This window comes from Micromys minutus (genome assembly GCF_963924665.1).
Source record: "Micromys minutus genome assembly, chromosome: 2".
In the NCBI taxonomy this organism is placed as follows: domain Eukaryota; kingdom Metazoa; phylum Chordata; class Mammalia; order Rodentia; family Muridae; genus Micromys; species Micromys minutus.
The window spans coordinates 75,109,924-75,131,094 of NC_137971.1; the positions used below are offsets into that span (position 1 = coordinate 75,109,924).

The 21,171-nt window shown below is 46.1% G+C and overlaps 1 protein-coding gene across 1 annotated transcript in view; it reads right to left on the minus strand.

Moving 5' to 3' along the window:
• Window positions 1-5,502: 5,502 nt before the first annotated feature.
• The window catches only part of SCNN1G (sodium channel epithelial 1 subunit gamma), a gene marked incomplete at both ends in the record, with an annotated part of 28,816 nt that continues 13,147 nt past the window's right edge, over window positions 5,503-21,171 (minus strand). The window contains 7 exons of the mRNA XM_080913313.1: window positions 5,503-5,883; window positions 6,221-6,296; window positions 8,971-9,032; window positions 9,223-9,280; window positions 9,363-9,441; window positions 10,240-10,357; window positions 12,261-12,359. Coding sequence (XP_080769439.1) covers window positions 5,503-5,883; window positions 6,221-6,296; window positions 8,971-9,032; window positions 9,223-9,280; window positions 9,363-9,441; window positions 10,240-10,357; window positions 12,261-12,359 — 873 coding nt within the window. The remainder of the gene's footprint in view (window positions 5,884-6,220; window positions 6,297-8,970; window positions 9,033-9,222; window positions 9,281-9,362; window positions 9,442-10,239; window positions 10,358-12,260; window positions 12,360-21,171) is intronic.

Sequence of the window (21,171 nt, forward strand, 5' to 3'; positions counted from 1 at the left end):
ATAAGTATGCGTTTTTATACTTTTGTTAGTGTGCTTTTGAGATGCTGGGAGTGGATCTCGTGTCTCATGCTTGCTGGGAACGTGCTCTATCATTATGATGCATTCCCAGTCTCTTTTACCTCCCTCCGTCCCTTCCCTCTCTCCCTCTCTCCCTCATTCCCTCCTTCCCTCCCTTCCTCCCTTCCTTTCTTCTTTCCTTCCTTTCTTTTCTAAACATAGGACTTCGATGTTAGCTAAATTGACCTTAAACTCACTTTGTAGTCCAGGCAATTTCTAAAATTGCAATTCTCTGCTTAGCCTCTTGTTCAGTGAGCAATAGTGGCCTGAGCCACTAGACTATGCTCAAAGTAATCTTACATTGCTCAATTGAAGCCCCTTAAATACCAAATAGCTTGCCCAAAGTCACATAGTTACAATGTTACTACTTGGATTTGAACCAGGTAGTACAACTTCAGGGTTTGAAAGATAATTATTGGATAGGTGGGTAGTTGAATAAATGTATAATATGTATGAATGAATGCATGGATGGGTATATAGATGGTCAAGGGGATGCACAGTTGAATGGGAGAATGGATAGATAGGTTGATGCATGGGTGCATTGATGGATAGACGGGTAAGAGGAGGGATGATGGGTATATTGATTATAGACGAGTAGCTGCAAGTTAAAGACCTTAGAAGTTTGCTTTGAGGTTGATGGAGACCTAGTGGTTAATGTCTTGCAAGGCTGACATTTTCTTACTCCAATGTCCTTGCTCTGTTTTCTCAGGTCTCCACCTTGATTACTTTCATGTTCTTGGCTTGAGAACTCCTCCAAGCTAGGGTGGTAGGAAAAGATGGCTGACCTGACCGATTATGGGTACCTGTTGCCATGGAGTAAGGGTGGCCTGCATTTCTCCTTCTGGTTTTGTTTCTTTCCCCATTCTCTATCTGTCCTGTGTGTCTATTACTTGTGCAGAACACTGGAGATTCTTGGAAAATTACTCTTTACCCTACCTTCTTCCCAAGTTACCTTTAAAGATCAGGGTGCTTCCCCCACCCCACCACCCATTTAGAACTGACCCATCATGGTTTCAGCCCCAGACTGCTCTGTTTGATTCAGGAAAAGGGCTGATGGTCCAAATGCATGAATACAGCTCAGTGAGTAAGTCTGGGTTTTGAAATTGTTTAAGGAGACAATCTGCTTTTCTTTGGGGATGCTAAGAGGTGGCCACATGACATTGTCTTGTGGGAAAAAATGTCTGAGGACAGAGCCAAGGTGAAGGAAGGAAAGCAGGGCAAGAAGAGGGAAGTGGAAGCTCTGAGCTCACGTTTGAGGCTCTGCATCCAGCAGTACCTGATGCTAGAGGCAGTTAGACTTTTCAGTGATGAAAGCCAATTACACTATAGCCTTTATTGTTTTCTTAATTCAAACTGAATTAGGTTTTTGTAATTTTTTTTTCAGAACAGGTCTTCACTACAATATTTGTTATTTTGTGTAGATACAAATATTTTAATAATGTTATTAAGAAGAACAGAAGACATAGGGGCTCATAGAGACTTAATTGCCAACCCGAGAGCATATATGGGATGGACTTAGGCCCCCTACACATATGTGCAGCTGGGTCTTCATGTGGGGTTCCTAAACGGGGAGCAGGGCTGTCTCTGACTACACTGTCCACCGTTGCATCCTTTCCCCTAACTGGGGTTTCTTTTCTAGCCCCCATAGAAGATGTCCCTAGTCTTACTGCAACTTCATACTCTAAGGCTCGTTGATATCCATGGAAGGCCCATCGGAATGTAAAGCAAATAAATGACTTGATTAATAGTAATATTTTAAAAACAGGGGGAAAAATCCACCCTGGAAAAAAAGAACAAGAGACAACTGTCCATCCCTGAGTCCAGGCAGGCAGTTAGCAAGCAGAGCTGCAGGATTACGGAGTTTGCCAAACAAACGCTTAGCAGGTTTGGCTGGAGATATGAGGAGAGGAGGTTGGGAATACCCCCTGGGAATTTTCCAGGAGGGAGAAGGAAAAGGAGCAAAGTAACAATCGAGTCGGCCTCCCGGATCCTAGCTGGACACAATGAGGCTCCTTTTGCTGTAGCCTGCAATTACAGCACGTGTCTCAGGAATCCTGCTGGTCCAGGCTGCTCTCCACCCTGGGCTGGCCCTGCCTTGGGACAGAAGGGGCTGGAATAGTTTCTCAGTTCCCTGGAATATACTGGAGGCTGTGTGAGCCAGAGCCTGGACAGTCAAAAGATGCTCCCAGGGCCCAGAGGTTGGCTACGCAGCTATTTCTCAGGGCTGCTTCTCTGGAGGAGGAGGGAGGAAAGCAGGGGTGTTTGTATTTAGGGTGCTTCACTGACCGCCAGCTGCTTGTAGGACCTACATTACCATCTATATAATTTTCTTTTTTTTTCTGAAATGAGTATGTGGGTATGCACACACACAGATACACACACACAGATACACACACACACACACACACACACACACACACACACACAAAGGCAATGCATGAAGTGATCAACAGTGCTAAAAGACTGCTTTCACAGAACGGGGATTCATTTTTTGTGCAGTTGGAATGGTTTATTCTGCTAGTCAACCCCATGTGAGAGTCCAGATTGTTAGGTCAAGGATAGGTGCACTGTATAAGACTTGGCAGCATCTGTACCTAATCTTGATGGATGGACAAATGAGTGGGGGAAGCCCTCCTGCCACTTAACATTCTCATCCTAGATGCTGTACAGAAACCTAGCCCAGGTGGTGGAAAATATCTAAGTGGAAAGCACCGTGCGCTGCGTTTGTCTCTTGGAGACACCTCCCTGCAGTGTCCTGGAGTGGGAATGAAAAGGGGAGGCTTGCTGGGTAGAGAGCCCTGTGTGGCTTTGCTGTTTGTTTTCGGAACTTCACATCCTGCAGTAGTTGCTTCTCTTCCTCTTCTGACCGAGGAAGTTGACCATTTTCCTCTGTGGCGACCCAGTCCACACACTTAACTCCCACGCCAGTCAAGCCTTCGTGTCCGACTCTGACCTCTCTTCTTAGTTTTGATCTCAGACAAGCCTGGGTCTCAACTACTTTTTCTTTGAGACAAGGTCTCAGATATCTCAGGTTGGCCTTGAATTTACTATTTAGCTGAGTGTGGCTGGGCTATAAGTCTGTGCTTCCATGCCTGGTTTAAGCGGTGTTTGAACCCAGGGACTCTTACACGCTAGGCAAGTGGTCTACCAACTGAGCTATATTTCCTGTCTGGACAAATTTAAGTCTTTATTTAATGTCAACCTTTGGAATGCAGGTTCTAGGGAGTCTCTGAATCACTAGGATATACTCTATGGATCATGGACTTGTCCTCCTGCCGTGGCAAAAGAAGGGCCCTGGACCTAAAGCCAGAGACCAGTGATGATTTTTTTCGGGGGCAGCTTCTGAGTGAAAGGCAGTTGGCAGAGTGGCTGGTGGCTAAGCCTCTGGCTCTATTGGGTGGGGCTCATGAATTACTAGCTGTGTGGTTAGAAGCGAAATCCCTGTGCATCCGTTTATTTGCAAGCGTATCCGAGGGCCAGCTTTACAGAGGTTGTGTGTGAGGCACTGTGCAGAATCTCTAACAAATAAGAGCTAAAAAGCCATGTCACCCTTATTGGTTTTTGAATTACATGCATTTGATTTATGTGGCCGCAACATGCCGAGGTGAGTGTGTGGAGGCCAGAGGAGGCTTGAGCGATTCCTTTCTCTCCTTCCACATGTGTGTGCGGGAGATCCAGCTCAGGTCGCTTGGGTTGTCGGCAAGGTCCCTCAACAGCACCGAGCCACCTCGACAGCCCAGTTATTATTTTTCTTATAAGTTTCATACAATTAAAAGTCAGCACTGTGTTCAGTTCGAGCGAAGAAAAACCTATATCGGGAGTGAATGGTGGGCAGGGCTAAAAGCTTCAGCTTCTCAGGACAAGGGAAAGCTTGGCAGAGGTGGTGACATCTGCATCTGTTCTGGAAGGGTGACTGGCAAAGGAGAATAGGAGACACTGTGGGAGTCAAGCAGGCGTGGAGATGTTGGGAGCCAAGAAGTGCGCTTGCCCATCTACCAGAGGACAATTAAGCCAGATGCTGTCGGCCCCACCTTTGGCACACCCAGCAGCAACTCCAGCCTTGCTGGAAATGTTCCTGCTGGTGACATCATGCCAGAGATGGCCAATTCCATGAATCTAAGGGCACAGTCCCCAGCTCTCCTTTGAGCAGTGCCCCAGGGTGCACCTGCTGCATGTTCCTGTCAGCACCTGTTATAGCCACCCGGAGCCTAGCCAGGCTTCCACCCTGGACGCTTGGCTGCATCATCCCACTCCCACAGGGGACGCCATGTCACCTAGACCTCCCTCCTGTTAGCTGACCCCCTGAGAACCAGTGGTAGAGGTGGTGACTCTAGGCACAGACATGGGGGAGGGATGGAACCTGTGTCTTGTAGGGTCCCCACAGCCTCTCTTTCATGTGGACCCTGGAATCTACCAGTCACTGTCTCTGTGTGTCACTAAGTCTCTGGGTCTTTCTGATCTGTGCATGAAGAAACTCTTTCAACTGTGTTAATTAAACTTATATAGCAGCCACAAAGTATAAATAAGTTGGCATGATTGCCTATCAATAAAACTTTATTTATAAACACTAACATTTGAATCTCATATAATTTTCACAAGTCAAAATATTATCTTTTTGATATATATAGGTATATATTATCTATATAAAAATTATAAACACATACACACGTTCATACACACACTCTGACACACATGCGTACTCTCAGTTCAAAGACACACTAAAGGATTGGGTCTATAGAATGGTGCTTGTTGTTCCCTAGAGTAACTTATGTAAGTGCTTGGTACAAATTGCAGCATACCACTTGAGCTGAGATTATGGGAATACCGTTTGGCAGCAGTGTCAAGCTATGCCATTTAACCAGTCCTTCTCTACTGCTCCACCCTGCTTTCAGAGTGGGGACACCCTACCACATCCCTTGGCCTCTCTCTACTGTGCCCTCTCCAAACACGATCCCCAGGCTCCGGGCCAACTGTCTATCTGAGGGCACCGAGGACACCTTGTCTCAGTGTCAATGACTGAGGTCAGCAACCAACTGCTGGGATCCAGGGATGGTGATGATAATTTCTTCTGTCACACACATCAGGCAATAGCCTTGCTACCCAAGATCATGTGCTTGAGCTACAGGCTAGGTCAGGGTTCTTGTGGGTAAACTCCTGAGCTTGGGGCTCTGAAGCACGATTCTCTCTCAGGATCCTGTGAAGAGCTCACCCGGGTCATTACCATGGACTCTTTAGCTCCTAAGTGCCGGGTCCAGGTGGCAGAATAAAGCTCATTCTGGAAGTTATGTGTTGGGCAGGTTCCATCAGGTCCTTCTGTGGCTTCTCATTCCCTATCCTGTTCACAGTCGGCTGTGAGTCATGTGTCAAAAGCCAGAACAAGGATAGGAGGGCCACCTGTGTCAGGAAAAGAGTCTCCTCAAATCATGATTGTTTTCTAATCCTGTCTTAGAAGTCATTGGTCACCTGAGTGTCTGTGAGCTGGGAGGAAAAGGCACTGTCCAAGCGCAAGGTGTTGTATCTGGGGGGTGGTGTGCCAGGCACTGTGGCCTCCGGAGCTGGAGGCAGACGCATAGCGGAAGTAAAAGTGGGCAGGTCATCGTCCGTGTCCAGAGCTGGATTATCCTGGCCCTGCTGGCTGGAGGGAGTCTCAGTGGAGGGAGGTGTCCGCCTACGGGCCCACCAATCCTTGGCTTTCTGCCACTGACGTCGGGCAATAATAGAGAAGAAGTCGATGAAGAAGACTTCGATGATTTCAATGACACAGACGACCGAACAGCTCATCCACAGGCCGAGCTGTCCACCGAAGTTGGACAGAAGCATCTCAATCTGCAAGGGAGACCATGCTATAACTTCAAGATGGACTTTCCCAGGCTGGGAGTTGTGGCACATGCTGGCAATCCAGCACTCAGGGAGCAAGGGCAGAAGGAGGATTGCCAGTTCAAGGCCAGCCCGGGCTACCCAGTGAGACCCTATCTTGAAAATAAGGGGAGGAAGTTCTCCCAATTGGTTTCAGCTACAGGTCTGTCTCCTTTCACTGGGAGCTTCCTCTCTGAGTAGTTGGCCTCTGGCAACAAAACTACATCAGGTCAGATCCTTACAAATTGACTGCTCCCATAGACCAGGTAGACATGCATATTGGTGGACCTGGGAAAAGACTACTCACGCTGTTGGCTGGGCTCTCCATGATGGATCTTTGGTTCAGGTCTTTGTAGAATATCAAGAGCTTGGCCAGATCAGTCCTGTAGAGATTCCAACAGGTGGGGCTTAGGTAGGTGGGAGGGCTTGGCTTCCTGCCAAGTGGCTATCTCCTCAGCATGGCTGTCATGTCACTCCTGCAAAAGCCTCTGCCATGATCTGTGCTCTGAAGTTCCTCGGACTATTAGAACCTGGTTCCCGGGTCTCTTTCTATGCCTCAGGGTACATTTCCTACTTGTACTGGCTGGTTTTGTGTGTCATCTTGACACAAGCTAGAGTCATCAGAGAGGCTCCACTGAGAAATGTCTCCCATGAGATCTAGCTGTAAGGTATTTTTTTCAATTATTGATCAAGGGTGGAGGACCCAGCCCATGATGGGTGGTACCATCCCTGAACTGGTAGTTCTGGATTGAATAAGAAAGCAGGCTGAGCAAGCCAGCAAACAGCACCCCTCCATGGCCTCTGCATAAGGTTCTGCCTCCAGGTGCCTGCCCTGTTGAAGTTCCTGTCCTGACTTCCTTCAGGGATGAATAGCAGCGTGGAAGTGTAAACCAAATAAACCCTTTCCTCCCCAACTTGATTTTTGGTCATGATGTTTTTCAAAGCAATAGAAACACTAAGACAGACCTGGATCTCAGGGCATCTATTCACTAAAAATCAAAATGAAACAACAACAACAACAAAAAAAAATGCTTTTCAACCCCTAGAGGAAGCCAATTCACCCAGCCACCCTTGCATCAGATTTTGACATTGGTAATCTGACATGGCAATTTCAGAATCATATAGGAGACTAGTAAGTGGTGCAAGTGAGAGACATAGGCAGACTAAGGTAGTGATCATAAGTGTAATAGCATGTAATGTTTATTAGGCGTTTCCGGTGTTGCCAAACACTGGTGGAAGACCCCTGAGTGGATGAATGCAGGTCTCATAATGTCTCTCCGAGGTAGAGAGCTATGTTTTCACCATCCCCCTGCTCTACCAATTCGGAAAAAGAGCCTTCGATTGGGTTCATTCACTGCATAACTGTTGAATGAGCAGGTTCAAAGCCAGACCCAGTTGGCTTCAAGGTCACGCCCTAAACTACCATTCTGAGCTCTCTCCAGATAGAGCAGTGGTGAACTGGAAGGTTCATGCCCATTCACAGCCCTTACTCTTATGTAACCCTCCGATGTGATGAAAGAACGAACACTACATTCATAGCATAGTTCACCTCTCAGGGAAAGCTGAAAATAAAGGACCGATTTTATGGAGCTAGATTTGGCTAGGGGTCACTCATCTGCACTGGCTGCAGATCCTCAGCCTTGTTCTATGTTGCTGTTTCATCAGTTATGTTTACTTGAGACAGCTTCTCAAGGAGTAGCCTAAGCTCGGCCCTGAACTCTCAGCCTTCCCACCTTGGCTCCAAACCAATTCTATCTTTACCATTACACTGCAAGCCCCATGGCGGGGGTGGCAGGGAGAGAGCACGCTTCCCCTAACAACTCACACACCACCTGGTTCTTAATGAGATGCTCTGGGTTGGAGACTAGACTGGCTTTTACTGAGTTAAAACCCTGAGCTGGGACATGGTAATGTGTGTGAATTTATATGGCTGGAGTTGCAGAGGTGACTCCAATCTCTCCTACCTTTGTCCCCATGTGCTGAGATTCCTGATCACTTGCCTAGATAATTTTTGCTACAAATATCTCAGAAATGAATGTCTTTGTGAAAAAGATCCAAGTAGGATTAGAAGATAGACTGCTAAAAAGACTATTTATGTAAGGTGGGGCACACCAGAAAGTCACAAAGCAAGTTTTAATGGGCTGTGGTAGTATCTGCTACGTAACTGAATAGACTAGGCACGGTTGTTCATGCCTGCAATTCCAGTACTTGGTAGATAGAGACAGGAAGATTAGGAGTCCAAGGTCATCCACAAAACAAAACAAGACACAACTGAAAAAAGGTTAAAGAAAAAAAGACAAATAACAGAATATATTGAAAAGCATATCCAAAATGTTTGCCATTTGAGATGGTATGGGCACTAACCAATCAGATTGGTGTATGGTGATCAAATAGGATGGAAACCCACCCTCTCTGCGTGTCTGATGATTCTACATTCATATGTTCAGTCAATCATGGACGGGGATTTTTAATGAAGAAACAGTCGCACCTCAATCGAACAGGCACAGACTTGTTTCTTGACAGGTTCCCTGAACAATCTAATACAATAACTATTTCCATAGAATTTACATTACACTGGGCATCATGGGTACTCTAGAGATGACTTAAGCGGATGAAAGGATGTGGTGGGATCATATGCAAACATGTAACATTTCACAGACGGGACTTGGGCATTCAGGGCTTTTGGTATTCATGGGGAATTGTGCAGCAGATTCCCGGAGGATATGGAAAGACAACTGTAAATAGTAGGTTTGGCCAGAGAGTTGTATGTCATCTGAAAATCAGCCCAAGTGCTTTGTACATCACAAGGAGATACTGTCGCACGCTTAATTCCAGTTATAGACTCAATGGGCCACAATGCAAAATGTTTTTGGTATGGTAGATCATGGTCAAACAAAAGTCAGAGCAGGGCCTGGTTCATGATAGGAGCTTAGTAAATATTTGTTGATGAAATGATTGAATGAACGGAAGGTGAGGGCTCGGCAATGAGGAAGCAAGCTTAGGGCCCAGAGCCTGTGGCGGACAGAGGCAGAGGGAACTGGGTGGAGGTAAACTTACTTGTTGAGCTTTTTGTTTATTTGCTGGCTTTGGTCCCAGGTGAGAACACTCAGCAACCATTTCTACGATGGAGAAAGAAAGAGTGGGCTTAAGGCTGCCCATTGCCCTCTTCTTCAGCCACATACCCACCCTGTCTCTGACGTGGCTGTGTAGATGTGTCCACCCAGGAACTATGCCCCCCCCCCACGTCGTAGAATAGATGAGGACACCAAGGGCTCTAGGGGAGTGTTGGGGAGTGGAAATAGAGCTTACCTCAGAAGCCTCAGACGGCCACTGTGCCAAGCTGGTGGTCAGTGTCCATTCCTTAAAGCTGTGGGGAGAAAGGCACAGGGTGAACACAAGCTGCTGGCCTAGCACAGTCCTACCTGCCCCAACCCTCCAGGTCTGCTCACCTGCAGGATTGCTTGCACACTGATTGGCAGCCTAGTTCTTCCCGGACAAAGGCCTGGTATAGCTGGTAGTAGCAATACACTGGGGGGCAGGATAGAAGGTGGTATGAACTTTGGGGACACAGCACCTTTCCTAGGGCCTCCTGTGGAACCTCCACCCTCTCATGCTTGTTATTTGTGTTTACACGTTTTACAAATGTTGGGGGTTGTTTTGTTTTCTTGGCAAGTGGGAGTTGGGGTTGGGGTGGTTGGGGGTTGGTGGGGACAGGGACCAGTGCTGGTTTGTGATATCAGGAAATAGTATAATTTCCTGGTTAAAAAAATGAGTTGGAGCTGGGTGTGGAGGTGCATGCCTTTAATCCCAGCACTCAGGAAGTAGAGGCAGATTTCTAAGTTCAAGGCCAGCCTGGTCTACAGAGGTCTGAGATGGTGAGGGCTACACAGAGAAACCCTGTCTCAAAGAAACCAAAACCAAAACCAACAACCAACCAACCAACCACACAAAGAAACACCAGGCAGGGGAGGTTAGGCAACCCTTGGATTCAGTTCTGTGACTTTCTGTCTGTGTGTCCTCGGGTAAGTGACTTAATCTTTCTGAACCTTGGCTCTCTGTTCTCTGAAAGAATACTGTCCACAGTGCCTTTTCGAGTTGACAATGTGGGCAAGCTATTAGCACAGGCTAGGACGTAGCACTCAGTACAGAATTGAAAAGTACAATCTAAGCCAGGCTTGGTGATAGAATGGGCCTTTAACTCCTTTTCAGACAAAAGGCAATAGAGACAGGGCTGAAGAACATCACCATCATCGACAGGCTAAGCCATTGCTGGGCCAAGCGGATTCCCGTGCTGGGGTGTGCATGGCTGGAGGTGAGATCACTTACTCCAGTTGGGGTGTTGCTGGTAGTTGCAGTAATTGGCTGCTGGAGGTAGGGGCTGGCTGTACTGGGCACAACCACATTTTTCCACCATCTTTGTTTGGAAGCATGAATAAAGGCAGATCTGAAAGAGAATACCGAGGAATGTTTTTAACCTCCTCGCAGGTAGAGGCCAGGAACTCCTTGCCTGCTTATTCCTTATTCCAAAGCCCTTTCTGACTACACTGTCCACAACACATAATGTAAAATTTAAAAAAAAAGGAAAGGTTAAAAATAATGTAAAGACCACATTTCTCTTTTCAGGATACCCAGAATGGAATCTTTTACCCTCCACCAGAACTGAGCCAAGAGGGGCTGTGAGTGTGAGAGGGTCTGCTGACAAGTATCCCCGCTATAATTACATGGACTTTATCCCGATCCCTCAAAGTGAGTTCATAAGAAAGATGCTCTGGGTGAAGTTTAGTAATAAGGACACATGTTTTAATATGTTCATGTGTTCCATGCACAGTCTTGTGGAATAAATAATACTGACCTCATCCAAAAGAGGGAAAAAGACATAGTAGAGATTTGAGTAATTCGCCTGAGGTCACACAGAATATAGGTATAAATTGACATTTGGGCCAGGTGTGGCAGTGTACACCTGTAATCCCAGCACTCAGAAAGCAGAGGCAGGAGCATAGCAACTTGGTGGGCCAGCCTGAGCTACATAATATGCTCAAAGATATATTGCACCACAGAATAAGACTCTGTCTCAGGGAAAAACCAAACCAAACCATAACTCCAAAAACACTGAGATTTAAATCTGAATACCTTGCTTTTGAAGCCCCTCCTCTGCTCTAAGCTTCCTGGGCATTGTGGTTGAAATCTCGAGAGATCCAGAGTGGAGGACGGAGAACATGAGTTCTCTGGACCGTTAGGACTATGTGGATCAGTAACTGCTCCTCTTCCCCATTTACCCCCATGCCAGCACTCGTGTGGTAGAAAATGGCCTGGAACTTCATTTGCTACATAGGACAAGTGAGCTTCGAGGGCACCCACCTGTCTCTGGGTCCCATCTTGCTGCTGGTAGAATCACAAGACATACCTGCCTTTTCCAGTGGGTTTTGAGACTCTGGATTCCTGTCCCCATGCTTTCTGAGGCAAGAGCTTTACTGCCTGAGCCGTCTTTCTAGCCTCCCATCACACCCCATCCCCTGCTTTAGTCCTTCTGCCAAGATGATACCTATGGGCTTCCTGGTGTCCTAACAGGAGGCCAACTTCAACATTGGAGCCTGTGAGAGTAGCTGTAACAGTCCACCACTCGTTGACCTTAAGGGCTGAAAACTGCAGGGTCTAAAGAGCCAGTGACATCTTATGCTATGGGGGCAGATCTGCCAATATCAGCCAATTTATAGCTTGTCCAATGCAATGGCTCCTCCGGTGGTCTGTCCTGCTGGGATATGAACTCCCAGATCCCAGATCCCAGATCACTGCTATTACTGCTTTTCTTCCTCCTGTTCTTCCTCTTCCTTTTTTGCTTAAGAGAAGCTAGAAATATGGATTTTTATTATGGCATTTCTCAGTTTTCTTATTGTCATTCTGACTAGAGCAATCAGCATGCAACCCGGAGGAGTCCAGGAGCTGCCAATCAATTCACACTGATCCATCCCAGTGTGACGGTCAAGGGGTACAACCTCCCCAAGTCATGGGGCACAAATGTACCCGGAAGCCAAACTTTTGACCCCTTGGCTAGTGTCTCCTGCTGGAGGTTTCCCTTCCGTCTATCCTTTGCCAAAGCCCATTTAGCATTAGACCTGTCTGCCTCGTACATTATGTTCCACACAAACCTCAGTGAATCAATTAAGCTCTGGTTACAGAGGACGGAAGAAGACTGGAATCGGCTGGTGTCGTTTGTACCTGAGGTCTTTGGACCAACCCCAGATATCTTCACCCTAGTTCCTGGTCCCAGACACACCTCAGCCTAGATATAACTTCATCTTTTGGATCCAGGCCACAAGTCAGAGATGGGGGCCCCTGGCATGCCATACCTGAAGGGAGTAGGCAGCATTGTAGATGTTTGTGACGGGCACATCACTGCCATCCTCTGTGCACTGGCTGTAAGGTTCGCTCAGCTTGAAGGATTCTGTCTGCAATGGAAATAACACACAACAATCTATGTCATCCTTGGGACCCAAATGGGAGGATTCCCCTGAAGCTCAGTAATCATTTAGTTGCTCACCTAAGTTTATCAATCACCTAGTAAGTGTCTGGTGCAATTGTAGACACTGGGAAATCCACAATGAGAAAAGTTGACAATTACCCTGCTCTCACTTAGCATATATGCAGGAAGGGTAAGCAGCCAGATGGCCAGTGAGACGCCTTGTCTTACTAGCTTACTCATCAATGAAATGGGGCTGGAGATATGAGGCTTAGTGGATAAAGTGTTTAGCTCATATGTGTGACAACCTGAGCTTAAATCCCTGAGTTTCGAACCCACAAAAAGCTGAGCATAATAGATTTTGTGTCTGTAATCCTAGCACCTTGACCAGGAAATGGGATGTAGACAGAAGACTCCGGAAGCCTGTGGTCCATCTAGCCTGGGATATGACTAATCCCTGAGGTTATCTTTGACCTCTACACGTGTTCTGTGGCATGTTCATTAGTGTGTGTGTGTGCGTGTACACACACACACACACATGCACACACACTTGCACACACATGCACTTGAATTTTAAAAATATGATAATATTAGATAATGCTCAAGGACACTGGGCAGAGAGACTTAGGAGGATGAGACATTGATCCTTTTAGACTGATTAGTAAGGCCTCTGAGAAAGAGCCCTTTGGTAGAGATAAAAATCAAAACTAAGAGCAAAATTCATACACTTTAAATATTAAACACACAAAGCCTAACCTCTGCTATCCCACATACCTTATCTGCTACAGAAAAACTGCAAAATTTACTATTCATTAAGATGAGGAAAGGTCTGTCTGTCCCCTCAGATATGGGTCTGCACAAGAGTTTTACAGTATAAATGAAATCGCTTCCCCTTTGACTGCTATAAAAGCACAGTTTGTTACCCCTTCTGAGTGGTGTGGCCCCCTCTGGGACCTTACTCACTGTACTTTTGCAAAGTATTTCAGTACGTTCTCTTTCTCTGCTTTTATGCCTTGGTAACTTCTTTTATGGCCTACGATGGCTCGTTTTATATATCAACCTGCCACAACTTGACAGCACCAGGGAAGAAGAATGTCAACCGAGTAACTGTCTTCATCTGGACTGTGGCTATGAGTGTAGGGAGGTGATGTCTTGGTCATTGCTTGAAGTAGGAAGACTTGCCCTCATGTATGTGGTACCATTCCCGCTTGGGGCCGTAGGACAGCAGAAGGGTGGGGCGAGAGAGCTGAGCAGGCAGCAGGGTGCATCCTTCATTTCTTTGAAATAATAGACTATAGCTCGGAGTTATGAACCAAACAAGCCTTTCCTTCCACCAGATGCTTCGGCTCAGGGTACGTTTGGTTTATTTTGTTTGTTTTCGAAGCAGTGGATGAGACTGGAAACATAGATCATGTCACCACCTTTCCCTACATGGCTTTCCCAACGCACCTTTGTTACCCTGACTCAATATAAAATGGTAGAAGGGAGCTGGCCTTGTGCAGAATGGGGGGGGGAGGCTGAGTGCCAGGCAGAGGGGGCAGCAAAGACTGAGGTAGGAAGGGTCATGGTGCCTGGAACTTCGAGTTCAATTCCCAGCACAGAGGTCAGGAATAGAGATCTCTGGCAACAAATCAGGGGAGTTAAGGTGAAACCACCACCCTGCTAAGAAACCTGGATTCAGCTCTTTGAATGGTGAGGAGCCATCTGTTGATCTGCTGGAAGGGGAACTGGAAGGTCAGGCAGAAATGTGGGGGGTGTGAGATGCCCAAGGTTCCTGTCCCTGTGGCAGGGCCCACTATCGTGCCTTTCGGTTCTGTATGTCAGCTTTCTTAGAAGAATCAAGGAAAATGGAATAGCAGCCTGATCATAAGGGAAGGGGCAGCATTGTCCCTCAAAGGTCCACGTCCCTATCCACTCACACAGTGGCTCACTAAGTTTGCCTTCAGCTTAAATGTCCCAAGGCAAATAACCACAAAAAAAGGACAAAATAAAACCCAAAAACCAAATGGACGAAAACATAAAGATGGGGAGAGAGAACATCTCTGATGGAAAGCAAAACCTAAACAGCAATTGTAGCCGGCCTAGAGCGAGGGTCAGCAGTGTGCTCGTCTGTGAGAAAACATGTGTGCACCCACACACCCAGCAAGTTGTTGTGGTAGATCAGAGCTAAAGAGGCACGGGATGGCTGGTAGACAGAAACAGCTCAGAGCTTTCACACGGTACTCCTTCTCTTAGTAATTCATCTGCTGACCCATTAGTCTCCCTCAATTAACTGTGAGTTCTTGAAAGGCAACTGGCTATGTTCGCTTTGAAACTGTTGAACAAAAGAAGCAAGCAATGGTGAAAGTGACTGCGTCACCCTGATGGACAGACAGACAGACAGGCAGGCAGACAAAACTGTTCTGCAGCCTGTTCTTTCCACTAATATACTAATAACAAATGAGCTTGTTTCCAGTCAGTGCAGAATCAACGAACTTAAAGCTGAGTGGCAAATCCATGTAGAGATTCTAGTGTTTGCCAAGGCTGGGCTGGGAAATGAGATCCAGAGAATCCAAAGAGTAGCTCTGTCCAAGGACGGCTTTATTCCCTGTCACCCTAAGGGGTGTTCCGAGCTGCAAGCTGCTTAAAATCTTGGAGACCCAGATTTTGACGAGCCAGTGTCCACAGAGCCAGCCAGCCTGCCACAGGCTCTACTTTCGTGCTGCAGCAAGAACACTATCTAGCATCCAGGTAAGGGGGTCTGTGTACTGAGGTGAGCTAAGGGAGGTCAGCAACGGTGCCTGGGAATGGGGCAGTCCACGAGTCCTCAGAAAGCACAGAAGTCATAGAATCCAAATGATGTTTCAGGACCCAGTGGTCTTTATTCGTAATGCTGCTTATGCCCATGGGAGCCTCGGGAGAGTCAGGACTTTCTCCTTTCTAACAGGTGGAGGTCTCCTGCAGAGACTCACCTGGAAGAACGTTGCCAGGTGCGCCCCGCCACACCTGCAAATCTGATTCATACTGATTGGTCCCGAGAGCCGACTCTGTGTCGAAAGTCAGGCCCCTGGCTTCACCCAGGTAAAGGTCTGAGAAAAGAACCCAGGCTGCGCAAGGTGGAGCTGTGTCTCCTGCTGCCTGTCTCAAAACTGTGCAACACCTATGTCTGTCTCAGAGCCCTGTAGAAGCTTGAGCAAGAAGCAAACTGGTCTCCCAGCCCAAGACTCCAGTCTGTTTCCACTGTGTGCATTTCAGAATGAGACTTCCTGGGGACAAAAGATTTTCTCTTTTACAGAAGGAATGCCCTCATTCCACCTAATCCCAAGAGGATGTGTCTGAAATGGTGCCCTGGACTGTTCATAGAAGCAGAATCCAAGACCCAACCCTGCCTCTGACCATCTTATCTGACCATACACCAAAGCGGTAGGATTCTGAGCCCTCCTAGGGAACACTCTCTGCAGCAACCACATGGTGGCCAATGGCCAATCACCTCTAAACAAGCTGTAACAACAGGTTCTCTAGCTATACACTTAGAAATAGGGGGCCATGGGGTCAGAATAAATCTGTATTCAGATCCCCAACTATGCTACCTCAGACCAAATTATTCGGTTTCCCAAGACTTCAGGTGTTTTGTTTTTCTGAGAACAACTTACAATATGCTTACAGTAATCTCTCACCTGCACCACATAGTTAATTTTAATGGTCAGCCTGTCAGTATTTAGAATCATCTCAAAAGCACATCTCTAGTTACATCTCTGAAAATATCTCAGAATTTAACAGAGGAGGAAAGGCCATCTGGGTATAGCCACACCATTCACCACGTTCATCTCTGTGTCTCCTGACAAAGGACAAAATGTGACCAGCCACTCCTACCACGCTTGCCCCACCGTAATGGGCTGTAACTTCAAACTGGGAGACAAAATAAACCGTTTTATCCTTAGGTTGCCTTCGTCGGTAGTGGGACAGAAAACTGTGCCAGGAAGTTTGGTAAGGCAGATCAGGTTGAGACCCAGAGACTCAGTGGGCACACACCTGAGGCTTAGGCAGCTCCTGACTTGGCATGTGTGCCATACTCTCTCACTGAAAAGAAATGTGCCCTATGGTCACATAGGCCCAAAACAGAGTTCTTCATGCTAATGAAGTACCTGGAGGCCTAGAGGGCTTAGCCAATAAGCTTCCCTTTCCAGACATTCCTCCCTGCAAACGGTATTTAATCTCAGGGCTACCCTGAGAAATGGGTATGGTACATTATGCATCCATTTTCCACCATGAACAACCAATAAATTGTTTAGAACCATACACTGTCACTTTCATCAAGATCGGCCTCGGGGCGCCATGAACAGCTTAATTCTCGCATAGGGGACCTCTGTGCTCCTAGCCACAACTGCCACTACTAGCCACAGCTGCCACCCCTAGCCACAACTGCCACCAAGCCAGGCTCCAACAAGGACAATCACCCCTGGGACAAGCCAGAGCTTCCCATTCCCCACAACCTCTAGCTAGACACTGTCCCTAGCCAGTGGGCTCCAACTCTGTTCTCTCTGCTCTTCTGTGACTCCCAGTGGTTTGTGGATGTCCAAGAGTCTGAGAACATCTAATAAAACTGACTTTCTAATACAACTAGAGGTAAGATCTTGCTTAGTTCCCTCTTCTCTAAGGATGGAGAGAGCACCTTCCTCAGTGCACTGCACAGGCTGTCGGGAAGGGGGAACAGCGTGCCCTAGTGTGGTAACACATGAGGTCACTGTGGGTTGTGAATAGGAAACTCCTGCCTTCCTGTGCCCTACCCACCATTTCCTTTCTTTTTAGTTTGGAGACAAGGTATCACTATGCAGCCCCAGCCCAGAATGTCAAACCTGTAATCCTCCTGTTTTGGCCCCTTGAGTGCCAGAATTTCAGATGTGTGTCCTCCTGCCGGGTGATTCAGAGTGTGGCTTTCCTAGCTCTCAGAACTTTTTGTCGCCAAATTGTTTATTTACTTAATTTTACTCTGAAGAAGGTTTTAGTACCAGTGCCAAGCTCTGTGATGGGAAATGTATTTGATCTGAGACTATTTTTTCATTTCCTTTAAAAAATGGAACACCTGAGTTTTTTTGCCAAGGAAAAACTCAATTATCGAAGTCTCAGAGAGCTTCGCATATGCTGCTAAGAGAGGGCTGTGGTCCCAGTCCAGGGTCCCTCCTCTTAGCGTTCTGCCTCTGCAAACCTGGTGCTAGGGAAGTGTTTACTACAGAACTTCACCACAAAGGTCGGATTTCATTATTAGAGTTGGTGTGCTGTCCATTCGAGACTCGTCCTCTCTCACAAATGACTGGTGTCCCCAAAGCTGACCTTCAGCCAAAATAAACCCTTTTATCCTTAAGTTACCTTCGCTAGATATAATGTCTGCTGAGACCTAATTGACCACTGGTAATCTTTGCCTCAGTGGTCCACAAATACCTTTTTTCTCCAGTGAGCAAGCTGCAACAACTTTAGGTTTTCTCTCACAGCTTATATATGCTAACAAAATTTTTATAGGTTCTCCCTTATTTTATTATATTTATTTATTCACTTTACAACCCAATCACAGCCCCCCGCAATATCTTAAACACACCATGTCTGTGAGGGCTTGCAAAAAATTAGCCAAGCCTTGCCATCTCATAAAGAGATAAGGTTTGCTTTCCAGGGGTTGAATTTGAGTAGGTCACATGACTCACACTTTTGGCCGATAGTTATGAACAAGCCAGATACAAGCAGATACTTGAAAAGTGCATGCACATCAGAATTAACCTTCTCTTGTTGACCTTGGAGACTGTGCCATCCATGTGAACATGTCCAAGCTAGTCATCTGGTAAGGAGAGGCCACAGGGAGGAGACGCAGGTTGCATGACAGACCTAGCACTTGACCCTACGTGCTACTAACATCACAGGCTGAGGTCAACACAGTCTGGCCTGGATCAGAGGAACTTCCCAGATGAACCCAGTGTACAGCCCACAGACTGACCTAATACTTGGTAGTCGTTTGAAGCCACTGGTTTTGAAGATGGTTCAGAAGGAACAAAAGTTAAGTGATACTGTCCAAGTCTGAGCTCAGAATTTCCCCACCCCCTAAATCCTCCTCATCTTAGCTAATGGCATTCTAGTCTATCCAGCTGGTCAAGCTAGAAACCTAAGTCTCATTCTAGAAGCTTCTCCTTCATTGCTTTCTGTCAACAGGAAGATACAGAGAGGCATCTTCAAATCAGCTGAGTCCTCATCATTCTTATTCCTGTCTGACCTGACGTTATCCCTCGCTGGGAGTATTGAGAGTCACTCATTTGTTCTCCTGACCCCCCACTTTCTCTTCCTCCTCCACTACCCTGCACTCACCCCTCTAAATTACAGATCTCGTCCCATTGGTGTCCTTGCTGCCTGGTGACTCAAGCATTCCTTCCCTGGTCTCAGTTCACCTTTCAAATTCTACCTCACTCTTGATTCACTTTGGTCCAACAGACAGGCCTTACAGCAACAGCACAGGGCCTTCTATCACAGAGAAGGCAGGCATTGAACTTGTGACCTTAAAGCACATGGCAGGCCTGGGTAGGGGACTGCCTGTAATGGAACTTAGTAGGCTGAGGTGGGGATTGGTGCATTCAAGGCTGAACTGAGCTACATAGTGACACCTTGTCTCAAAATAAATATAATGATGATGATGGTAATAAAGACGTGGGGTCGTAGCTTACTGGTAGAGAACACCAATACAGTAGACAGACAGACAGACAGACAGAACCAAACAGTAACATATATAGTTGATTGAAAATGTGTTTTAAAACACCATGTGGACGCTGCAGAGATGGCCCAGTTATTACAAGCTCATGCTGTCTTAGAACTTTAGTTCACATCCAAGCACTTACACTGGGCAGTTCACAAATTCCTGAAACACTGGTTCCAAGGGATCTGACACATTCTGGCCTCCATGTATACCTGTACATGCACACATACACACACACATGCACTCACTCACACACACACACACACACATGCACTCTCACACACACATACATGCACTCACACACACATACACACACATGCACTCACACACAGACACATGCACTCACACACACATATGCATTCTCATATACACTTGTACTCACACACACACACACACATGCACTCACACACACATATGCACTCTTACACACACATGCACACACACATACTTGCATGCACACACACACACACACATGCACATGCAATCACACACACATACACACATGCAAACTAATCTTTAAAAATAAATAAAACTATATCTCTATTGCATATGCTGATACTTTCTTTGTCATTATTCTTTAAATAATAAAGTATAACTACATATATAATATTTACATAATATCCATATTTACAGAGTGTGTAGGCTCTATGCAAACATGACCACATTCTATACAGGGACCAGATTGATCATCAAAGGATTGAGCCAATTATGAGTAGGAAATGTTTGGAGAAATGCATTGCTGGCTGATGTTATATTAACTAACACAACTAGAAACATATCTGGGAAGAGGAAATTTTAACTGAAAATGTGCCCCATAAGATTGACCTAAAGGCAAGTCTGTGGTGCATCTTATTGACTGCTGATTGACGAGGGAGGGCCCAGCCCTTTGTGTGTGTTGCGGTCATGGGCAGGTGGTCCTGGGTGCTTAAGAAAGCAAGCTGAGTAAGCCATGGGAAAAAAGTAACAGAAGTAGCACTCCTCCACGGCCTCTGCATTAGCTCTTACCTTCCACTTCCTGCCCTGACTTCCCTGGGTAATGGACTACAAGCTAAAAGATGCAATAACTCCTTTCCCCAGATTATCTTTGGTCATGGTGTTCTGTCACAGCCGTAGAGACCCCAACTAAGACTATGCATTTATAATGAACAGCTATAGATTTTTCAATGATTACATAGTGTTTATATGATATTGAATATTATGAATAATCTAGGCATGATTTAAAGCATATAGAAAAATAATGCAAATGCCACGCCATGGATTTTGGGATCAGTGAAGAGTCTTGGAAGCAATTTTCTTCCAATGCCACAGGACGACTAAATGCCATAGAAACAGAATACCATAATGTCAACATCTAGACAACAAAATTCAACGTTGTCATTAAAACTGGAGGACTGTCTAGTGCCACAGAAGATGCTGGTGATATATTTTGAATTTGAGGGAAGTAAAAACAGGTTACAGGGGAGTATACTCAGGAAAAAATTCATTTTAATAATAAAAATCAACAAATTTAAAAATTAGAAAAGACAATTGCAGGACTTTTCTCTACTTGCAACTATGGGTGGCAAGATGGGTAATTTTGACTGTCAAATTGAGTGCCTTTAGAATCACCTAGAAGACACACCTCTGTGGGTGTCAGTGAAAACGTCTCTAAAGGGGTTTAGCTGAAGTGGGAAAACCCACCTTGAATGTGGGCAGCACCATCCTGGAGGCTGGGGACCCAGACCGAATAAAGGAGTCGTAAAAAGCAAGCGGAGCACCTGTGTCTCTGCTTCCTGGCTCTGGGCACACTGTGACCAGCTGCCTCCTGCTCAGCATCACAGACTGTACCTTCGAACTGTGAGGCCCAGTTAACCTCCCTTCTTCATAGTGCCTTTGTCTTTATGTTGTAGTTTTTTGTTTTTGTTTTTGTTTTTGTTTTTGTCACAGTAAGAAAAGTAATTGAAACAGGTTAAAGAAAGGAAACTCTTTGTATTTTGTGGTTTGTTACAAATATTTCTTTGTGTTGCAAAACAATTTGTACTCATAATTAATGGTGGAAACAAATTGCTCAAAATATGAAGTTAAGACATGAAGAACATTTTCAGAGAAAGAA